The following is a 20,012-nucleotide window of genomic DNA, read 5'->3' on the forward strand; positions in this document are numbered from 1 at the left end:
AAAGGCAGGTGAGCGTAGAACAGAAAGGGACAGAAGTCCAAGGAAACATTTGAATGCAATCATCATTAGTTTCTATAAATGGAAAATGGCAAAAAAAACTATCAAAAGCTTTTGTTTCATTTTAGACGGAATGAACCCAAGATATTTCATGCTTAATCAGGTCAATTGTCTTTCACTTCTACATTTCAGGTCTCCGACACATTCTAAAAAAGTACCTGTACCCTCTTCTTCTACACCCATTAGAGGCCGACCGATCGATCGGCCAGCCGATTTAATCGGCCGATTTTTGTTATTTTTTTATCAATCGGCATCGGCCGATTTTCTTATTTGGCCGCACCGATTTTAATCCGGCACATCTGCGGGCAGCTACTTGGAACGCAGCAAGGTTTCAAGAGTGAGCAAGACTTTCAACGGGTAAGGCATCCATTTTTACAATCCAGTGTCCCAAAGTCTATATTTTCTCTCATGATTAGTAATCTGTGATGTTGCTTCATTTACTGAAAAAGAATAGAATTTCAACTGCATCCGTGTTGTAGCATTTCTCTCCAAACGAAACTATGCTTAGCGTTGATGGCAGGAGTGCATTTGGAATGAGCCCTGACTATGCAAGGCAAGCCCTATCTATAAGCTCTAGTATAAAATAACTGACGTCTCTTCTTCAGAAACGAAAATCTAAGTAAATAAAATCAAATTAACACTTGATATTTTCAGTATTTAAATTATTTTTAGACGAAATGAAAAAGGGCAGGACTAAAACTGTTTAAGGATATTCCAGCATCAGCTGCGCTGAAATAATAATTACTGGTTAGTCAGGATTATTAGAGGACTGTACTTCTCCTTATATATAAACAGTGTTGGGCACTTACTTTGAAAAAGTAATTAGTTATAGTTACTCGTTACTTCTCCAAAAAAGTAACTGAGTTACTAACGGAGTTACTCCACTATAAAAGTAATTAGTTACCAGTAAAAGTAACTATCGTGTTACTTTTTATTATTCGCCCGTCAAAAAAAGGAAATCAATTATGCATTTACTATTATTATTAGAAAAATAACAAAAAATAACAAACGAAAATAAACCCAAAATGTTGACAAAAATATAATCTAACGAATTTCAAAAAAATTAAACGAAATTCTCCACACAACCAAAGAAAATTACTAAAACTTGTAATACTGAAAAAAGCGGAAAAACGCGTCTGGGGATGAAATTTAACAAACCAAGCCACACTCAAAAGAAATATGTATATATAAAACAAAATAATGGACAAAAACAACAATTTAATGCCCGTTAAAATGGTATTAATATAACAGCTTCACCAAAAGAGAATAGAGCTTAGATCGTGCCCAAAAAATCCGACCCAGCCGGAGCCCGTGCACATTCTGCCCAAGCCCGAACCATAAACTGTCATTATGAGCCTGACCCGATCCGCCCCATAAACTGTCTGTTTTCGGGCTGATTGAATGAGCGAAATATAATCAGAATTATGTTAATTAACACTGTAACATAGAAGCATAGAACTATTATTTAATTTAAATGATTTTTAAGAACAGCTACACACAATGCTGCAAGTCAAACGCGGAGGCGTTCACGTGCGCCCAGAGCTACGTGATTACAGTTTTCATTTTTATTATAGTTTAATTTTATTTTGTTTTTAATTTTTCTGTTCATTTTAGGGTGGGCTTGCTAGCGCGAGCGCTTTACACAAGAACTAACGGACCACGAGTGCCGCGCGCTCGGCACAACAACTCCCGCTGTACAACTCCGCTGTACAACAGCGCTTATAAATAAATTAAACACAAAAATGAGGGTATTCTATCAGTAATTTCAGTTCGTTTTAGTTAGTTTTATAAACACAAAATACAGTTCGAGATAGTTATGTTTTTCCTTTTAATTACCGTTTTTATTAGATTCAGTTAACACAAATGTTTTTCACTTTCAATTTTCGCTATTTCGTTCGCTTTAGTGAACAATAATAATTGGTTACTTAGCAACATTGTGATTATCACACCAGAGCTTTATATAAAATAAAAATAGGAGCCTGATTTCGGGTCGGTCCTCAGGTCAGGTGGGATTCGGGCAGAGAATCTAAGCTCTAAAATAGAAAGCAGCAGCACCACAAAAACCGGAGCAGCTAAAAAGAGCTTAACGTCCTTAATTCGGAACTTGGGTTGTCCACGGCAATCACTGAATTGATTAGAGCACGCAAATCGTCACAATTGTGCCTCACTTCACCACGCCAAACCACAGGCACAGCGGCCAGAAGCTCAAGTTCACCGGACAGAGGAGGGGTTAACCAGGGCAAAGCGAAATAAAAAAAAAAAGTTCATAGAGCGGCTAAAGTAACGTGCAGTAACGGGGTGTCGGAAATGGTAACGGCGTTATAGTTACAGTCAGAGTAATTAGTTAGATTACTCGTTACTGAAAAAAAGTAACGGCGTTAGTAACCGGCGTTAGTGCCGCCTCCTGCTGTTCTGCTGTAAAACTCACCCGTTTAAAGCGGTTTGCGCTGTTAGATATTAAATGAAACGATGAGCAGAATTTTCTGTTTTGTCGGGTTCTACTTTAGAACCCCCTCCAGACTTTTCTGATAAAAGCTCATTTTATCCTGAACCTATAAAGTCCGCGCTCTTCAGCTTTCTCAACTCATTTTCCGCTCACGCACCGAACCTCCAGTACAGCTGATGAGACGCGTTTCTCTGGCTAAGGAGCTCATTTGAAGAAGAAAAAAAAAACAGATAAAGCTATATTTAAATTACAGCACCTGTCTGTTTTTGCATTATTTATAATTTTATTCTTAATTTAAACGTCACCCATTTTTGTAAAATAATAGCTGCAGCCCTAATGTGAACATTTTATAACATTGTCCTCCCATGTCCATTCGTTTTCAACTGCATGGAGTTGAAGAAGAAATGAGCTTTGCCGTTTTGGAGTAACTATCTAAAGTTGTCACATTATGGAAGTCTTCTTGCACTCTGTTAAACATATTAAAATGAATAATTAATAGACTAACAGACTGCAACAAGTCATACATTTGTTAATTAGTAGGCCCCTACAGTAAATTTTATATAATAGCCAACATAATATTTCTACTATAAACATGAATATATAGTGTATATAGAACATGTTATATAATGAATAAAATAAAATGTTATGGATAATACAATCTAAATAAAATTAATATTTTTTTTATTAACATATAGTGATATAGTAACATTAAAGTCACTATAAAATGCTAACCTTATTTTCAATAAATTGTGTGAAGTTTACAACTGTTGTTCCTCCTCTTACTAGTATGATTTTAAGCATGCCAAATAAATATAATACGATAGCATATCGGCCCTAAAAATCGGCAGGTCACATCGGCCATCGGCTGACTCTGACCACTAATGATCGGTATCGGCATCGGCCTTAGAAAAACCCATATCGGTCGGTCTCTAACACCCATGTTCTTGTAATGTGTGCAGCATGTGGTTTTGCAGTGTCCTATTGAATAGTGTATGGACATCATTGAAAAAGATGTCATCTTAAAGGCAGGACATGTATTTAGTTCAAAGATCTATATGTTTATACCCTACTATTGTTATATTTACTGTAAATATTTATATGCATCCATATCCATCTATATTTTGCAGATTTTTTATATTTTGCACTTGCACGTATATTTTGCTGCTATTGCACTTCTGATTAGATGCTAAACTACATTTCGTTGCTTTGTACTTGTACATTTTAATGACAATAAAGTTTAATCTAATCTATCTAATCTAAGAACCCCATACCATGACATATCCTGGCTTTTGGACTTGTTGCTGATAACAGTGATTTTTCTCATTGGTCCTGATTACACAAAATATTGTATGGTCACTGTATTATTCTTCATGCAGTGCCCTCTGAAAGATTGGATAATTGGAGATCACAGGTGTTTAGCTTATTCCTTGAATTGTTTAATAATATTATGAACTGTAGAGGGAGACATACCAGTATGCCATCTTTCTTTGAGAAACTGTTAATATAATAACTGGTTGACAACACCAGAATATTTAGCAGTGACCTGAAATGCAGGAATGGATGTATATTAATTAACGCATGAAATGAAGCTGCCCAGACAAAAGATAAAATATTTTGGGTACATGATGTTTTTAAGTCTATAAAAGTCACTGAAATATAAAAAAACAGTATAATCATCTGTTTTGTCCATATTGTGATAACTTATTTTTGTTAAAGTGTAAGTAAAGACGTCTTTTAGAAGTGCCCTTCAGTGTCATAAGAAACATCTTTGCCTTGTCTTTGTTTGATTACAATGACAAAAAATATATATATTTATATTTAGACCGTGGTGCAGATCAGGTTTGTGCTTTTGTCTTGTGTATAATGATTTTCTAACCTGCTATAACATTTATTCATCTCTTAAAATGTGTAGGTGGCCTACATACGGTCAACTTGTCGATCAACTCAAAACTGGCCTTAAAGCATGTTGAATCATTCCTACACAGCATTGTAGGCTATTGTTTCTCTGTATACAAATATTTACTCCAACAGTTGTGACAATGTTGTATTAAACCCCTGACTTTAGTATGAATGGTATTAACAACAGTAAGAATATTAATATTAATGATATTAATGATCTCGTTTCACTGTATCAAAACTATTCTCGGGCTGAGGAAGCCTCTGAAAGGAAGTGAGAGGAATGGCGGTTGAGCTGGAGTGTCTTTGTGGGTTCAGACTACTGAAACACTGTTCTGCAGTTCACTGCAAGGCTGCTCCTTGGGGCTGGATTTTTCTAGAACAGAAATCTGAGTGACAGTGCTGCTCTCTGTGAACAGTGTCCTCCTCCTCTTACTGTAGCTCAGGTAGCCCTGCATCTGCCACTTCCACAGCCTCTTCTTCAGCTCCGCCTGCACCTGAAAACCGCAGATACAAGCAAAAACAAAAGCACATGACCTTGTAATATAGACTCCTTTACTAATCCAGTACTAGTAGCAGAGCAGTGAGTTTTATGGCTTACCTCTCCATTGAGAAAACAGTATAACAGAGCCACAACAAAGCCCTAAAAGAAAGAGGAAGAAAAGAGAAAATACAGAAATATTGACCAAAATGTAGTCTTTTCATTTTTAAAACACTATTTGTAATTTTGAATTTTCAGTTGACAATTGTCAAACAAGACAACATCAATTTTTGTGTCTAAAGTTAGATTTCTGATCTGAAGGAAATCTATAGTCCAATTAACATCATTCATTGCTGACTGTAATTTTGAGCTGATTTGATAATGTGGATGAAAAGCTCAGATACAGTTTTGATAGAAAGTTTTTCAAACAGTTGCAATTTAACTGTGGCCTGAATTGTGATCAGGTACTGTGGTCAGTGCCTAGATGACTCCTGTTACGCTTCACACGTCCAAAAGGCCTGGTGTCATGGTGTGGGTGAAAGTTTGTACGATTGGCAGATCACCGCTGGTCTTCATTACAGGCACTCTAAGAGCACAATGTTACATTAACAAGGTCCTGCCACCAGTGGCCCCACCATATCAGTATGCACACTCCAGTGCACTATTGCAACAGAACAATGCTTGTCCATGGCCAGCCACATCGCGTGATCCATCACTGATTAAAAATGTGTGGAAATCTATTTGAAATGCTATTAAATCCAAAAGTCAAGCATCACAACAGCAACAAGAAAGCCATTCCTCTCCCAGAGGAACAATGTTGCCCATGGATATGCTAAAAGCCTATTAAGACATATGAATGTTTATATGCATTTCTACCTTTTTAAAATCCTCCTCACAACAGTAAAGCGTGGGGTGGGTGGTAGTATCGCAGCTTAGGGCTGCTTTGCTGCCTTCAGACCTGTGAATCCTAGATTATGAGAGCAACTTCAAAAGGAGAACATTCTACAGGACTAAAATGAGAATATGATCACATTTCAGGTCAGAGTTATGCGGAAATACAGAAAAAGTTAAAGTTTACATAGTTTCAGCAGTACCAAATTAAAAAGGCAAATGTGTAAGATAACAAACTTGTCTCGAATTCTTTTTTACATATTTTTGTCACTATTGGCTTCCACTGTAATGTCTACCAATATGCACAATGAAAAAGCTGGAACAACAACAAGTGGAAAAGTCTGGATCAAAAAAAATATATAAATGTATTCATATTTTGTTTGGTTGTTCCATCAGCATAGAAAGATATAGTAACAAAATAATCGACTGATTTGTGTTTGACAAGTATAACAGAAACATTATCTGCGATCACTAGAGGGCAGCAAGAGTTAACCTGAAAAGAGCCCAGTCCAAGCTCAATGTAGAGGCGAGCATCCTCCCCGGTGTTCTCTGGCAGGAACGCAAACACCATGTAATGCATTCCAAACAGTGGTATCAAGAACAGAGTTGACTTCGCCAACCTCCTACACACATACAAACACACACACACACACACACACACACACACACTTTCCATCAGCATATGGTCATACATTCACAATTATCTTCTACACTCTAAACATGATCAGGAAGCAGATTTACGGTTACAGATAAATACAGTAAATTTAACTGCATGAAAAAAAGAAACATGGCACTGTGTGGTACACCATTCAGAATGTTCTATGTAGGAATCTTTCAATTCTTACGTAAAATGACTGGTGTCATTGCCTCCAACTCCAGGAGACTTCAGCTTCTGCACCAGTATTCTGATCACGTTGATAAAGATTATGAAATTGACCTACAGCAGAGAGATTAAAACTAGATTTTAGGAAAATTGAAAAAAATGCATTAAATATACATATTTTTTAAGGACAGACTAGGCTTTTGTTACGTCTACGCAAGAGAAAAACATGATATGCTAATTCTCTGGGTATATTTAAGAGTAAACAGTTTCAGGTACATCAAAGAGTCTTAAAACACGTGGGTCTAAATTGGTGACATAACAACAAATTAAATTTGTTGTCCATTATAATATGTGGGTATTACAGTTGATAACAAGGTGGATCTAAATTGCAAAGCTATTCAGTAAACATACACAGGTATTTTCTCAGACATTAATTAAGGCTAGTTCTGGACTACATTTCTTTATATGTGAAATAGGCTTAATCTCTTTAATAGGATTTAAATAATGCTAATACTATACATTACAGTCATGTTAAAAAAAAATAGGAAACCCCATGAAAACCCCTGTCCTTTAAACATATTCATACATATGAACATATGGATTTATTAAGATTTGAGCAATTAGCCAGCACAGTCCAATAAATATATCAAGGAATGACTCAAAAGAAAGAAATTGAAAGTTTTGGAGTGGATGGGTGATTCAAAATGGGCTGTGCATACAAGAAACCCATCACACATCACACAGCTGAAAGAATTCTGCATGGAGAAGTAGGAAAATCATTCTCGCAGTTAATGTCAGACTGATAGATGGTTAAAGTAAATGTCTAAATGAGGTTATGAAAATGAAGTTTAATTTAATCAATTATATCAAATGCTGTTCAAATGTGAATCTCAAATGTCTATATGATTCAATATGTTCAAAAAGGCAAAGGTTTTTGAGTATTCTTAACAACCTAATGGTTTCATAATTATTCTAGATGCATCAGGATCTAATGACGGTTAAGTAAAAAAAATTGTATTTTGGATTTGAAACATGGAGCTAACTGATTTCTCATACGGAGAAAAACTGTTTGGACTCCTTATTAGTAGTTCTGTATTTTGTGATGACTCAGAGTAACACATGTTCCCAAAACCTTTGGAAGGCAGTCTATATATTTTGTGTATTACACTTACCAGAAGGGATGTTGTAATTGGTCCCTTTATAATCCACCAAATGAAGGCCACGTCCGTATCGTCCCAGCACCTTCAAAGTTAATTAGTTAAACCAACAATTTTGATTCCCTCAACAAATCCTCTCACAGTACTGAGTCAGCATTCATTAGCAAATCTCTGCAGACTGTGCACTTCCATACTGCTGACATCACTTTGATAATCACATCAGGCCCTGCACAAGCCCCAGCTCTGGAGATCAACTCCGGGATTTCCTTTACACACAAAAATGCCTCTGCTTGGAGTGATGAAGCACTTAGACACTGAACTGGACTTACCCCCTGTTGTCATAGAAGTTCCTGGCCAGAACCCAAATGGTCAATATTGTTGTTGGAAGTCCTATGAGATAAAAAAAAAAACAGCTGAACAACACAGAAAATGTCTGAACAACATGTTCATGGTTTTTAGCACGCAGTTAAAACAAGAGTTTTTACAATGCTGAACATCTGGCATTTTTTTAACCCTAGAACGCTAACGCCGGGTGATTTTCACCCACATAATGTTTTTATGTGATTTTCATCATGTTGCTGCTGGCTGAGTTGCATGGGACTTTGGGTAGCTTGAGGGCGCTCATTGATGTCATTAATGTTATGGTTGATTCCCTCCTCCCATCTATGTTTTCTTTCAAGAGGCATGCGACCAGGTGATTTTCATCCAACGTTAGTGATATAGTAATATATTATATTGGTGTAATTTACTTGTTGTTAGTGTTTGTGTGTTTAAATCAGGCACTCACATGTCCCAGGAATGGGTGGACCTAAGACCAAGTTCCCAGCAGCTTAATTTTGTATTGTTAGGAAATTACCTGTTAAGGATTACCTGATATTCCAATATTTTTTCTGCTTTTTTATAGGGTCATCTATGGTCCTATTTTTTTATTTTATGTGATGTTGTATGTTGTAAAATTAAAGAAGGGTTCCAAAACGTGTCATACAGTGTATACCCAACATTAGTGTTCTAGGGTGTTCTCCAGAGTGTTACAGTTAATATGCTCAGAATGTAAAACAAAGTGTAACCAAATGTTCTGTATGTTAAATGTATGTAAAAAAAATCACAATAAATCACATTTTGAACATGTACAATATAATATACACCAGAGCTGTGCAGTCTAATATTAACTAAGCAGGAACAGCTGTTCATTCTAATCAAGCAGAATCACATTTAAGGTGTTTTCACACCTGAAAGTCCGCACCAAGGTTTGTGTGTTTGCTACTTCCAGGTTTTGTGCCGAATTCTACCCCTGCCAGAATGTGACTCCCGTTGGCTTGCAGGAACATCACAGCACAGCAAAATAAGTGTAACAGACCCCCCTTGGATTTCTTCTATTTCTGTAACAGTTCATTGACAGTTATAGCAAATACAGGAATCCCCAATGTGCCAAATGTGCCTGCACGCAGATTTCAGCACAACACTGGTTCTTTTTTGCTCTGGTTTGTTTTAAGGCTAAGAAAAGACTGCCTTATCTTTCTGTAATTGGTCAAAAAAGTCTTAATCATTTAGTGATTTAGTTTACACACTGTAAATAAACTGGACCATGGTTCAGTTGATCCAGACTGAAACCCCCTCTTCTGGTTGGACCATATTTTGGTGCTTTGGTCAGGAACAATAAAGGTAGGTGTAAAAGTCTTCTTACTCTGACAAAAACTTTTTATGACCTCTGATTTCAGAAGAAACGATGGATGAGCAGCTGTCAATACTTTTGTCCATATAGATTAGTTCTGAAGGACTATATGTTGGTCATCAGCTTCTGTACTGTATATGAATGTATGTGATTTCTGATTTACATACCTCGTTTGTCCTCTACAAAACTTAAAACTGGTTAACATTTGTTAGGTGGAACTGTAAGACATATTTGAGTATATGTCCTTCAGTTCTATAGTACTACTCAAATAACTATTTAAAGCTCCTTTCTTTAAAGAATGTAGGCGTGCTTCTTCTTCAATAGCTACTGGAATATGGTGAATAGTGAATACAGCCGTATAGAGGCTTTGTTTGTTTATACTTTTCTGCTTGGAGACGCAATTCAATCCAGCATACAGTCACTGGTCCAGCATGCGGCCTTCCAGCAACTGAACGTTAGCTGCATGTGTTTTTTATGTTGATATTATGTTTTTTTATTATGTTATAAGATACAATTTTTGGTTCCATCTTTCGAATAAAATATGCTGTTATATGTTTAAAAATCTGCTCATATCTAAAGCCTTTTGTAAAGTTATGGATTCCTTGCACAGTCTTTGTATCCTCACAGTGCTTGTATCCTCTTTGCCCTCTGAAGGAAGGAGGCTATGGATGATTAAGTCCCTCAGGAGCATCTGTGCAAAAATATCAATGTAAGCAAAAATGCATCAATAATGGGCTTACCCCAGCCAATAAGGATGTACCACCAAAAATACTTCTTTTGTGAGACGAACGTGAGGGCCAGCAGAGTCTGAAGGTACATGCCCTCTACCAGGAGCCAGAAGTAGTTAGCCAGGATACTAAACTGGAAAAAGGCCACTGCTGCTTTACACGAAGCCTAGAGAAAGAGCGTGAGAGAGAGAGAGAAAAAAGAAAAAGAGGGTAGCTGCACAACACTGTCAAGTTTTGATTTATGATAGTGATTAATAGCTTGTTTTCACACAAAATGATCTATAGGAGGTGTTTCCGGGGTGCTCACATTAATGAATCAAGTGCCAAAACTGATCTCAGTCAAATCTTACATAATAATCATATTCAGATAATTATATTCAGAACACATACACAGTGTTTGCATTTAGTCTACTCATAAGCAGTTGAGTAGTCTGTATTTGTCTTGCTAGCAGAACTCATCACTGACACTGTGACAACATTCAAAATCCCTAAATAATATAATATAAAAAAGCTGGAGGATGACAGCAATTGTTGGAACTTTTGGAAATTATAAGCAATTATAACATTTAACAGTTCTCTTAGAGTTTACTGCAGGTCAGTATTTTAAGTTTTTATTTATAATTATTCATTAATTTTAATTGTGCATAAAAAGTCATCATAGCTAAAAGTGCCTGTTTTGACAAATGAGATTTTTCTCAAAGTGCAGTTTCATTTTTCCAGATTTCTTTTATTGTATTAAAGAGTGACAGTAAAATGATTTAATGCTTGACTGTAATTGTATAACACATTTCTTTTTAGGCTGAATTCAAGCCCATTTGGATGGATATACACAAAGGACAGAAGAACAGCAAGCTTGTGCACAATAGTTCTCTATAAAAGACAAATCAAGTGGTTCTTAGTACTGACCCTGTACGATTAAGTGTGGTGGACTTATGTCACTAAAAAAACAACCACACATTCATGTCATATCTTTAAATAAGGTAATCCCGAACTACAGCTATTAATAATAAACTACTACTGAAAATAACAATAAAGACCAAACATTTAGGTTATAGTTACCAAGCCAGGTAATAATGTTAAATATGGAAAAAAGTAAACATGTATAAAATTAATTTTCTATATTATTTCTTTATTATTTTTATTTGTATTCCAAAAATGTTTAACTTAATAGCAGATCAATATTATATTATGCATTGTCATTGTCATGTGAAAATATTAAATAGGTGGTAGGAGTAGAAAGAAAATTGTGTTTACATACTGATTGGAATGATACTGTATAGTCAGCCAATTGTAATTCAAACGTATTTATTTATATAGGAGTTTTCTGAGATTTTTCTTAGTATTTTTTCTACCAATTTGCATTCAAACTTCAGCTGATTCCAGTTCCAGTTCAGACTTACAGTAGACATGAAGCAGTGGTCTTGGGTTTCATCTGTGAAGAGGACGCCATCTTTAATAAAGACAGCACTCGCTCTCAGGATGAAGGAGGAAAACAGGTTGATGTGGATGTAGTTTCTTGTGCAGTGGAATTTCCTGTTTGTAAATACAGGATTGTGATTAAGATCTTTGTAATATGTTCATTCTATTATACACATGCTGGTGATATTTATTATGTACATTGAGTCAGATTAGGTTAGATCAGACTTTTAATTGTGAAGCTCTTTACAGTACCTGAGGGCTGTGAAGACGAAGATAGCTGAAATGAGGGAAATGAGTGAGGTAGCGTAGCCTGCAGTGTACACCTGTCGGAAGGTGGAATAGTACGTGGTCTGAAAAAGAAAGTGAGAGAACAAAGAGTGAGAAAATATTTGAAATTCAAATGATCTCTATTAGAAACTGAGGATTTAACTAAAAGTTTAAATGTTTGAACAAACATATTCCATTAATCATTAACCATCAGGAATGACCTGGCCTGTCAGGACACACTGTCCCAGAAATAATTGCAAATAACAATATTGCCATTTTATGATCATTTACTGCCACAGATACATTGATAACATAGAGCAAGACATTGGAAATAGAATATGATATTTTTCTGTATCCTAAATAAATAAAACATAAATTAATTGTACCAAAACACTAGTTGATAAAGAAAACATTGCAACAGGCCAAGGAACAACCATTTTTATGTAGTCTCTCCCTGTTCACATTTTCAAGTACAGTTAGGCCCATAAATATTTGAACAGTGACACAATCTCCATGATTTGGGCTCTGCATGACACCACACTGGATTTGATATTAAACAAATGAGATGTGTGTAGGTCTGGCAAAGCATCAAAAAGGATGGAAATCCATGTTTGGAGCTGTCCATGGGTTCCAACTCACAGCCAGTTATTTTTTATATTACATTATATTACATTACATTTGGCAGACGCTTTTGTCCAAAGCGACTTACAATAGTAAAGTAAAAAAGTCATATTAGGTAAAAACAACTTTATATAGGGCCTAAAGGAGGTCAAAGGGAAATAATAGGATAGAGGAGTGAAGGAGGGGAAGAAGAAAATGAGGTTAGAAGTAGTTAGTTAGAGGTGTTAAGAGAGTAAGTGCTCTTTGAAGAGCTCTGTCTTCAGGAGTTTCTTAAAGATAGCGAGAGATTCTCCTGATCTGGTAGTGGAAGGTAGTTTGTTCCACCATTGGGGAACTCTGTATGAGAACAGTCTGGATTGCTTTGTGTGAATGTTTGGTAAAGCGAGTCGTCGTTCATTGGACGAGCGCAGCGGCCGGGAGGTACCATAAGCCTTCAGGAGTGAATGCAGGTAGGAAAGAGCCTGTTCTGTCATCACCTTGTAGGCGATTGTAAGAGCTTTGAATTTGATACTGCTGCTCAGCAACTGGTAGCCAATGGAGCTCAATGAGCAGTAGGAAAAGCCATGTGAGTGGATAACATGACCTAGGGAGGTGGTGTATATTGAGAAAAGAAGGGGTCCCAGTACCGAACCCTGGGGAACCCCAGTGGATAAGGAGTGGGCTAAGGACATTTTCTTAACAAAGTATTAAAAATAAACATTTTATTTATGGTAAAGTTAATTTGTCCAATTACATTTGAGCTTTGTAGATGAATTGTTGTAATTCCTAAACACTTCATAGATTTTTTTTTAAATAAAATATTATTATATTATATTATAGTATATTATTATTATAATTTACAAGGCTAAAACCACCCAACCCACTCGTTGGGACTCCCCCTATCACTAGTAATGCCCCAACACCAGGAGGTTGAAGACTAACACAGGCCTCCTCCGATGTGACTCTGCCTCCGCCTCTTTTCAAGCTGCTGCTGATGCAGCATTGCCGAGTAGCATCACAGCGCAAACGGAGGAAAGCGCAGCAACTCGGTTCTAATACATCAGCTCACAGATGCCATGTGCTGATCGACATCACCCTCTGGAGTGATGTGGGGAGAGAACACCATCTACCCACCCAGAGATAGCAAGACCAATTGTGCTGTCTCAGGGCTCTGGCAGCTGATGGCAAGCTACATGAGAACAGGATTTGAACTGTAATTGGACAGTTGACTAATAAGCAATTTTACAGAAAGTTGTGGCCTGTTTCTCATTATTTTGTGGCAAATTAAAGAGATAACTAGTCAGAAATTCACTCAAGAGCTATTTACAGTGACTTTCAACATGAAGTCTTAAAATCTGTAAGTAAGCAGAAATGTTGGAGTGGCCAAATCAGCAACTGTTCCACATTCTTCTCCTGGTTTTGTGACATTCATAGTTATATTGTGTTCTGTATAATGTCATAATTAATTGACCAATAGAAATGCTCTAAAATGACTTTCACTTTGACTTCCATTAAAAGTTACCACAGTTTTTCTCCTGTTAAGTTGCTTTTATAGAGAACAGAGTTTATGCATACTTAATGCTTCTGTATTCTATAGACTTTACTTTTTTTACAGTGAAACCAGGCAAGTCTAAAAAAAATAATGTGATGCAAGTTACATAAAGCACTAATGTAGATAAGTCTAAACTGAAAAAAAGTCTTGAGGAGGTAACTGTAGGCTTTCAGTCATTTATGCTAATCTTATCCTTGACCAGCAGAGCTGTGAGCCTGAATATGTTTTATTTCTGTAGCAGTACATCCCCTCAAACAAAAGCAGCAAAAACGCACACTGATTTTAACCCATTAACCCAACTGAATATTAATCTGCATTTAAAAAGACATGAGTAATCTCACAAAGAAAAAAAATTCTTAACTTCTAACTGAAGGTGAAAGTATTAAATAATTGAAACTGTCTTACAAACACTTCATAATATAATTTCATGTGTACTGCACATCATATGAGTCTCTCTTAGTCTTCTCTTCAGAGGAGTTAACACAGACTCTGTAAGTCTTTTGTCCCTCAGGCCATAAGACTGTTCAACTCCTCTCAGCACTGCAAACTAAAGACTCTGTGACACTTTTTCATTCCGGCAACTCTGGCCACACCATGGACACACCCCCATCTATGGACACACTCTCAGTCTTGCTGATGCCTATAACACTATTTCTAGTTCTACCCTATTTTGCACTAGTAGTTCCTTCACTATCTACTGTTTACAAATCTTTTGCACTGCTAAATTTAATTATTATATAACTGTGTATTTGCACTTTCTGTATGGCTGACATCATGGTGTTCATTGTCTGTGTTCAACTGCACTACCTTCATTCTCCATTACACACACACTAAAGGCTGTACTTTTATACTTTTCATTTTATCTTTTTATTTTATTGTATTTATTTGTATTGTTCTATTTATCCTTTTGTAACTGTGTGTATTATACATACCTGCTGCTGGACGTCTAAAATTTCCCCTCGGTGATTAATAAAGTGTCTGTTTGTCTGTCTGTCTGTCTGTCTATCTATCTATCTATTTATCTATCTATAACAAAGCAATCAGATTTTATGCTTTAATACAAATTGTACAATGTACAAAATCTGATGTTAAGTTAAACATTTTGGTAAAACAATGAATAAAAAAATACTAATAATATAGAAAGTACTATATGTATGTTTACTGTTTTCCATATTTATTTTTTCTTTCTGGCTTGCTAATTATAACTTAAATGTTTGGTCTTTATTTTGATTATTTTCATGTTTAAATTTTATAATGGGCTCGGGGGAACACTGCCGGTCATAAGAATGCCGTCTGCAGCAACTATGTTTCGATCGCTGCTCAAAAATAAAATTTATTACAAATAAGTTCCCCATTTATCAGTCTTTGACAGTTTCATTTAGTGCAATACATTTTGGGACATGGCTTTCATTTTTAAATATTACATTTTATTTGAAAAATAGGTTGTCAAAGAATATTTTGTCATAGAAATGGATGCAGCTAAACAAAATATTGCGCTACTTAAATATATCAATATTTTCATACACCCCTATTCTCTAGGGGAATCTATTAACTTATGACTCCTCTTCTGAAAGACTAAGAGGTGAGAGTCATTATTAAAAACAGCTTAAACAGGGAAAATTAAATCTACTGTGCAGAAGAGACTCTACTGTGTTCTTGTCTGACAACCTTGCTAAGTTAATTAGTTTGTTCGCATTAGGGACATGCACCACTCTTGGCCTTAGAGTTGCTTTGCCATTATGCATGTTTATGGGTGCACACTAAGAAAAATAAGTACAGATTTGTACCTAAAAGAGTACAAAGCTTGTCGCTGGGGCTGTACCTTATATTGAGGTACAAAAAAGTACCTTTCAGTGAAAGTCCTTTTTTGTACCCATATTTTTTATGCCAGTAAAGATTATAAAGATTATAAACATTATCATCAACTGAATATGTGTCAAGAATTTCATGATGCAAAATGGTCTGGCTTTCAAATAAAAAAATGTGCAAATAAAATATATATTGTTTATTAGTACAGTGGTACAGAATACTGAATGTACCTTTTGGCTGGTGAAATGGTACAAATTCGTACTTATTTCTGTTAGGAATGACTTTGTACTTCAGAGGGAACAAATCTGACCCTGTAAAGACCAATATTGTACCTTTGAGGGTACAATTATGAAGAGTGTACCTTTGAGTACAAAAAAGTACTCATATCGTACCTCTGTTTTTTAGAGTGTGTTCTAGTGTGTGTTTGAGCATGAATATGCACACGTTTGCAGAAGTGAGCACACTCGTACAAGAGTGTGTGTGTGTGTGTGTGTGTTTGAGCTGAGGATTAATATATTATCACTCTTTTAATGCAAGGCAGTGTCTCTAAAGCTCTCATTAGCATTCGATTGCATATTCAGGCATCTTGCGGTAAAGTGGTTGAGACAGCAAAGTAGAGAGAAAGAAAAGAGGGAAAGTGCAAAGACGAAGAAAGGTAGGGTGGGGGGGACTGCTGAAAAATACTGCTTTGTCTATGCTATTAATCCTCTCCAAATTCCCTCTTTCTCTCTATCTCTCTCTCTCTCTCTCTCTCTCTCAATCTCTCTCTCTCGCTTGCTGTCCGCATTTCATTTAAATTATTTGCGTCTGCCCCGGAGTCCAGTCGTGCATTCACACTATCTGTCCTTATCACACTCCCATTGCTCTGAGGTGAATACACAAACTGAAAACGAGAGAGTGAGTGGGCGCTAGTCTTCAATTCTCCCCATAACTAACAGGTCATGCAAGGTTTCACCAGCACTGAGAGCAATTATGTGTGCTGAGAGTTTTTTTACTGAAAGAAGGAGGCAAAAAGTAACATTTTGGAAGACGTCAGTGAGTATAACCCTCTACAAGAGGGTAAAACCAAGGTAAGTAGAGTAAAAGTGGGAAAGAGAGAAAGAAACTGATGAATACAGGATGTAAAGCAGTCAACAAAATGTGCATAATTATGAAAATAGCGCTGATGCAGAAACCAAGAGATGCAGTAAGTAGACCTGAAGGTCGGTTCCATGGGAATAAATTAATCTTACTCTTTGACTGTGATGGAGGTGGAGTTTCACCATCAAAAACAAAATTTAGTACAAACTTAGCATGAGTCTAGGTTTGGAAAACTGGCCCTAAATGTCTTAATGACAGAAAATAATGATAAAAAAAATACCTCAGGCTCCTCCACTTCATCCGCAAATATGCATGCCTCTTCATAGGATGGGTAAAGATCACTCCAGCCATTCTTAGTACAGTTTCGGTATATGTAACCTGAAAAAACAACAATAAATCATAAAAAATGATGCCACATTTAAATGGTTACAAGTTTACAATATTAATAATGGAATGAAGTAATTTAAAAAATGTAATAATAATAATATGAAAAAAGATATTAACAAAATATTAACAAAACTTCTGAAAGCTACTGTAAGGACTTTGTCATTGCGCATGGTTACAACTACTTAGCAAAACCATAACAACCACCATCTCACAGGTAACAGCAATATCATAGCAACCAAAGAGTAACACTATATATAACACCCCCTAGCTACAACCTAGCAAGCCCATAGCAACCAGTTTTATAAACACCACTTACTGACCCCTTAATAAAGCTTGTATTAAACTTATGATGCCTTGTTCTTGTCATTCACCACAGGATTTGCACAGTTTAGTTTTAGTTAGAGACGTTATTAAACAGGAGACAGACCACTGACTGCTGTATGCATGGGATTTCTCGTAACACCAATCATAGTGTTCATTCAAGGATAAAGTCCTGCCCTTCAATAAAAAGAGCCAATCAGCTTGCTGGCATTTTTTTTATTTGAACGCTACATACGGTTCATGAGGGTTTTTCTAATCAGATTTTATCAGTAATTTAAAGTATATTTCTGAAATGGTAACCCAACATTTGTTTTCCAGTATTTTTGTCTTCCCCCTCACAAACAGATGGAAGGCTGTCCTTATATGACTGTAAATAAGTGCCCTGTTGCATCACAAAGTAGGCCATTGAGTGAACTGACTTGCCTGTAAGGGCTCGTATCTTGTGGTATTAGTATTTAAATTTGGGATATTCGAAGTGAATGACTTTTGAAAGTTTCTCTGGACAGAGATTCAACTGGTCCAACAGACTAAGGCATGGTCACTATGATCCGAGAATCCCAGAAGGATTATCAGAAACTAATCACGGTTTATAATGCTGTTTGCCTCAGCAGCCGGAGTCTGAGAGAGCAGAACTTGCTTTTTTCTCTCTCTCTGGGTGGGTAGGTAACAGTCTTTCCCCAGATCACTACAAGAGTAAAGTTGGTTAGCTGATGAGCTGAACTTTCCTCAGAGTGCACTGGCAGAAACAGTTGGAAAAGAGGCAGTGGCTGACTTAACATGTATTGGAAGAGGCATGTGATAGTCTTTACTGTCCGAGTGTTGGAGACATAACTAGTGACAGGATGGGTTTATATAAACTAGGATTTAACAAACAAGCAACAAACGAACAAAAACCATAAATGTAAATATAAAGTGGCTTGCAAAAGTATTCATACCCATATTTTGTCACATTATAACCACAAACATAAATCATATTTTTTTGGAATTTAATGTGAAAGACCAACACAAAGTGGTATACAACTGTAAATTGGAAAGTAAATTATGCATGATTCAAAATATTTTTTTACAAATAAAAAAATGAAAAGTGTGGTGTGCAAAAGTATTCAGCCTCTGAGTGCGACCAATTGCATTCAGAAGTTGCCTGATAAAAATACTTTTTTATACTTTTTTAAGATAACTGATCTGTTTTTTGTGAAAGACTGCAAAAGAGAGGTTCTCTGAAGACAATGAAGGGCATATCAGTGACACAATTTTAATATGCTTTGAATGTTCACTCTCCTAACACTGTACTGAAATGGTCACATCCATGAATGACCATTAAATTCTCGACTGCATTGCCTTATTATTCTTGAGAATGTACAATTGCAAAAGTGCTTTAAATCCGTACCCTCAAGAAGGCACTCCAACTTCAGCTGCAAGGTGAACAAGGACATGGTCTGTGATGCCGACCCGCCGTGGGCACGGCTACTTTTTACGTGGAGCACTTCACTATGAATAATATTAGTGTTTTTATTGATCTGATTGTGGTTACTGGGGCTGATATTGTTCTGGTTATGTGCCTATGAGCATCTGTTGGTTCGTCTGAAAACACACAGAGTTGTTTTTTACAGTTCCTGCCAAATCTTCTGAATTAAAGGTCTGAGCTGACAAGCCCATAATAATAAGAGCTTTTCCTTTCTTCAGTCTGCAGAGAAAACTGAGTGATGAAGAGCAGTGCAGAGTAAATATGAGGATTTAAGAAAAATAGATGACAATAAAGGTTTAATAATAAACACGATATTGAAGGTGATTTGGGGATAAAGAAGGGAGGTAGGATGACAATTATTATTCGGTTATCTTTTATCCAACAGAAAAACACATACAGAGAAAAGGGCATAAAAAGATGGACAGAAGAAAGCGAGTGACAGAAACGCTACAGAGGCGGAGAGAAAAGCAGTCATGTTGCCTTGGGTTCAGGCTCAGATGGAGTGTGTTCTGACAGCTATAAATATGTAACAGTGATCGAGGTTCACAACTTAGGAGACTTACTGATTCAGCTCACGCGAAACATTCACAACTTAAAGGGAGAAATTACTTTAGTTAAGTGATGATTTCATTATCCACACAGTACCACTCACACTGCAAAGATCTCTCTGCTGTATATCACTGCTTTTTAAGTCACCCTGTATATTTTCATGCGTCATCCTGTTCTGCTTTTCATGGATGAAAGTCATAGTCATAAATAAAAAATATTGTGGTGTGACACAGGTGCAGAAAGGCCTGCACCTTGACTTCAAGTCAAGGCCTGAATCTTGACTTCAGATTTTTACCTGATCCACTTTGAAATTAGGTCAAACATTTTAAAAAAAATTGTACGGAATTTTCGGTATTCAAATTTATTTTACTGAAAAAGAAAAAAAAAATCTTTCGGTCTTAAGCCAAATAAA

At 36.3% G+C, this 20,012-nt stretch overlaps 1 protein-coding gene across 1 annotated transcript in view; it reads right to left on the reverse strand.

Moving 5' to 3' along the window:
• Positions 1 to 3,216: 3,216 nt before the first annotated feature.
• ghrhrb (growth hormone releasing hormone receptor b) overlaps positions 3,217 to 20,012 on the reverse strand; it is a 68,939-nt gene continuing 52,143 nt past the window's right edge. The window contains exons 4-13 of the mRNA XM_007248174.4: positions 17,159 to 17,256; positions 11,823 to 11,920; positions 11,552 to 11,684; positions 10,164 to 10,317; positions 8,081 to 8,141; positions 7,767 to 7,836; positions 6,617 to 6,708; positions 6,265 to 6,394; positions 5,001 to 5,042; positions 3,217 to 4,896 (exon numbers count right to left, since the gene is read on the reverse strand). Coding sequence (XP_007248236.1) covers positions 4,714 to 4,896; positions 5,001 to 5,042; positions 6,265 to 6,394; positions 6,617 to 6,708; positions 7,767 to 7,836; positions 8,081 to 8,141; positions 10,164 to 10,317; positions 11,552 to 11,684; positions 11,823 to 11,920; positions 17,159 to 17,256 — 1,061 coding nt within the window. The 3' untranslated portion in view covers positions 3,217 to 4,713. The remainder of the gene's footprint in view (positions 4,897 to 5,000; positions 5,043 to 6,264; positions 6,395 to 6,616; positions 6,709 to 7,766; positions 7,837 to 8,080; positions 8,142 to 10,163; positions 10,318 to 11,551; positions 11,685 to 11,822; positions 11,921 to 17,158; positions 17,257 to 20,012) is intronic.

The sequence above is a fragment of the Astyanax mexicanus genome, chromosome 5, assembly GCF_023375975.1.
Source record: "Astyanax mexicanus isolate ESR-SI-001 chromosome 5, AstMex3_surface, whole genome shotgun sequence".
Taxonomy (NCBI): Eukaryota; Metazoa; Chordata; class Actinopteri; order Characiformes; family Acestrorhamphidae; genus Astyanax; species Astyanax mexicanus.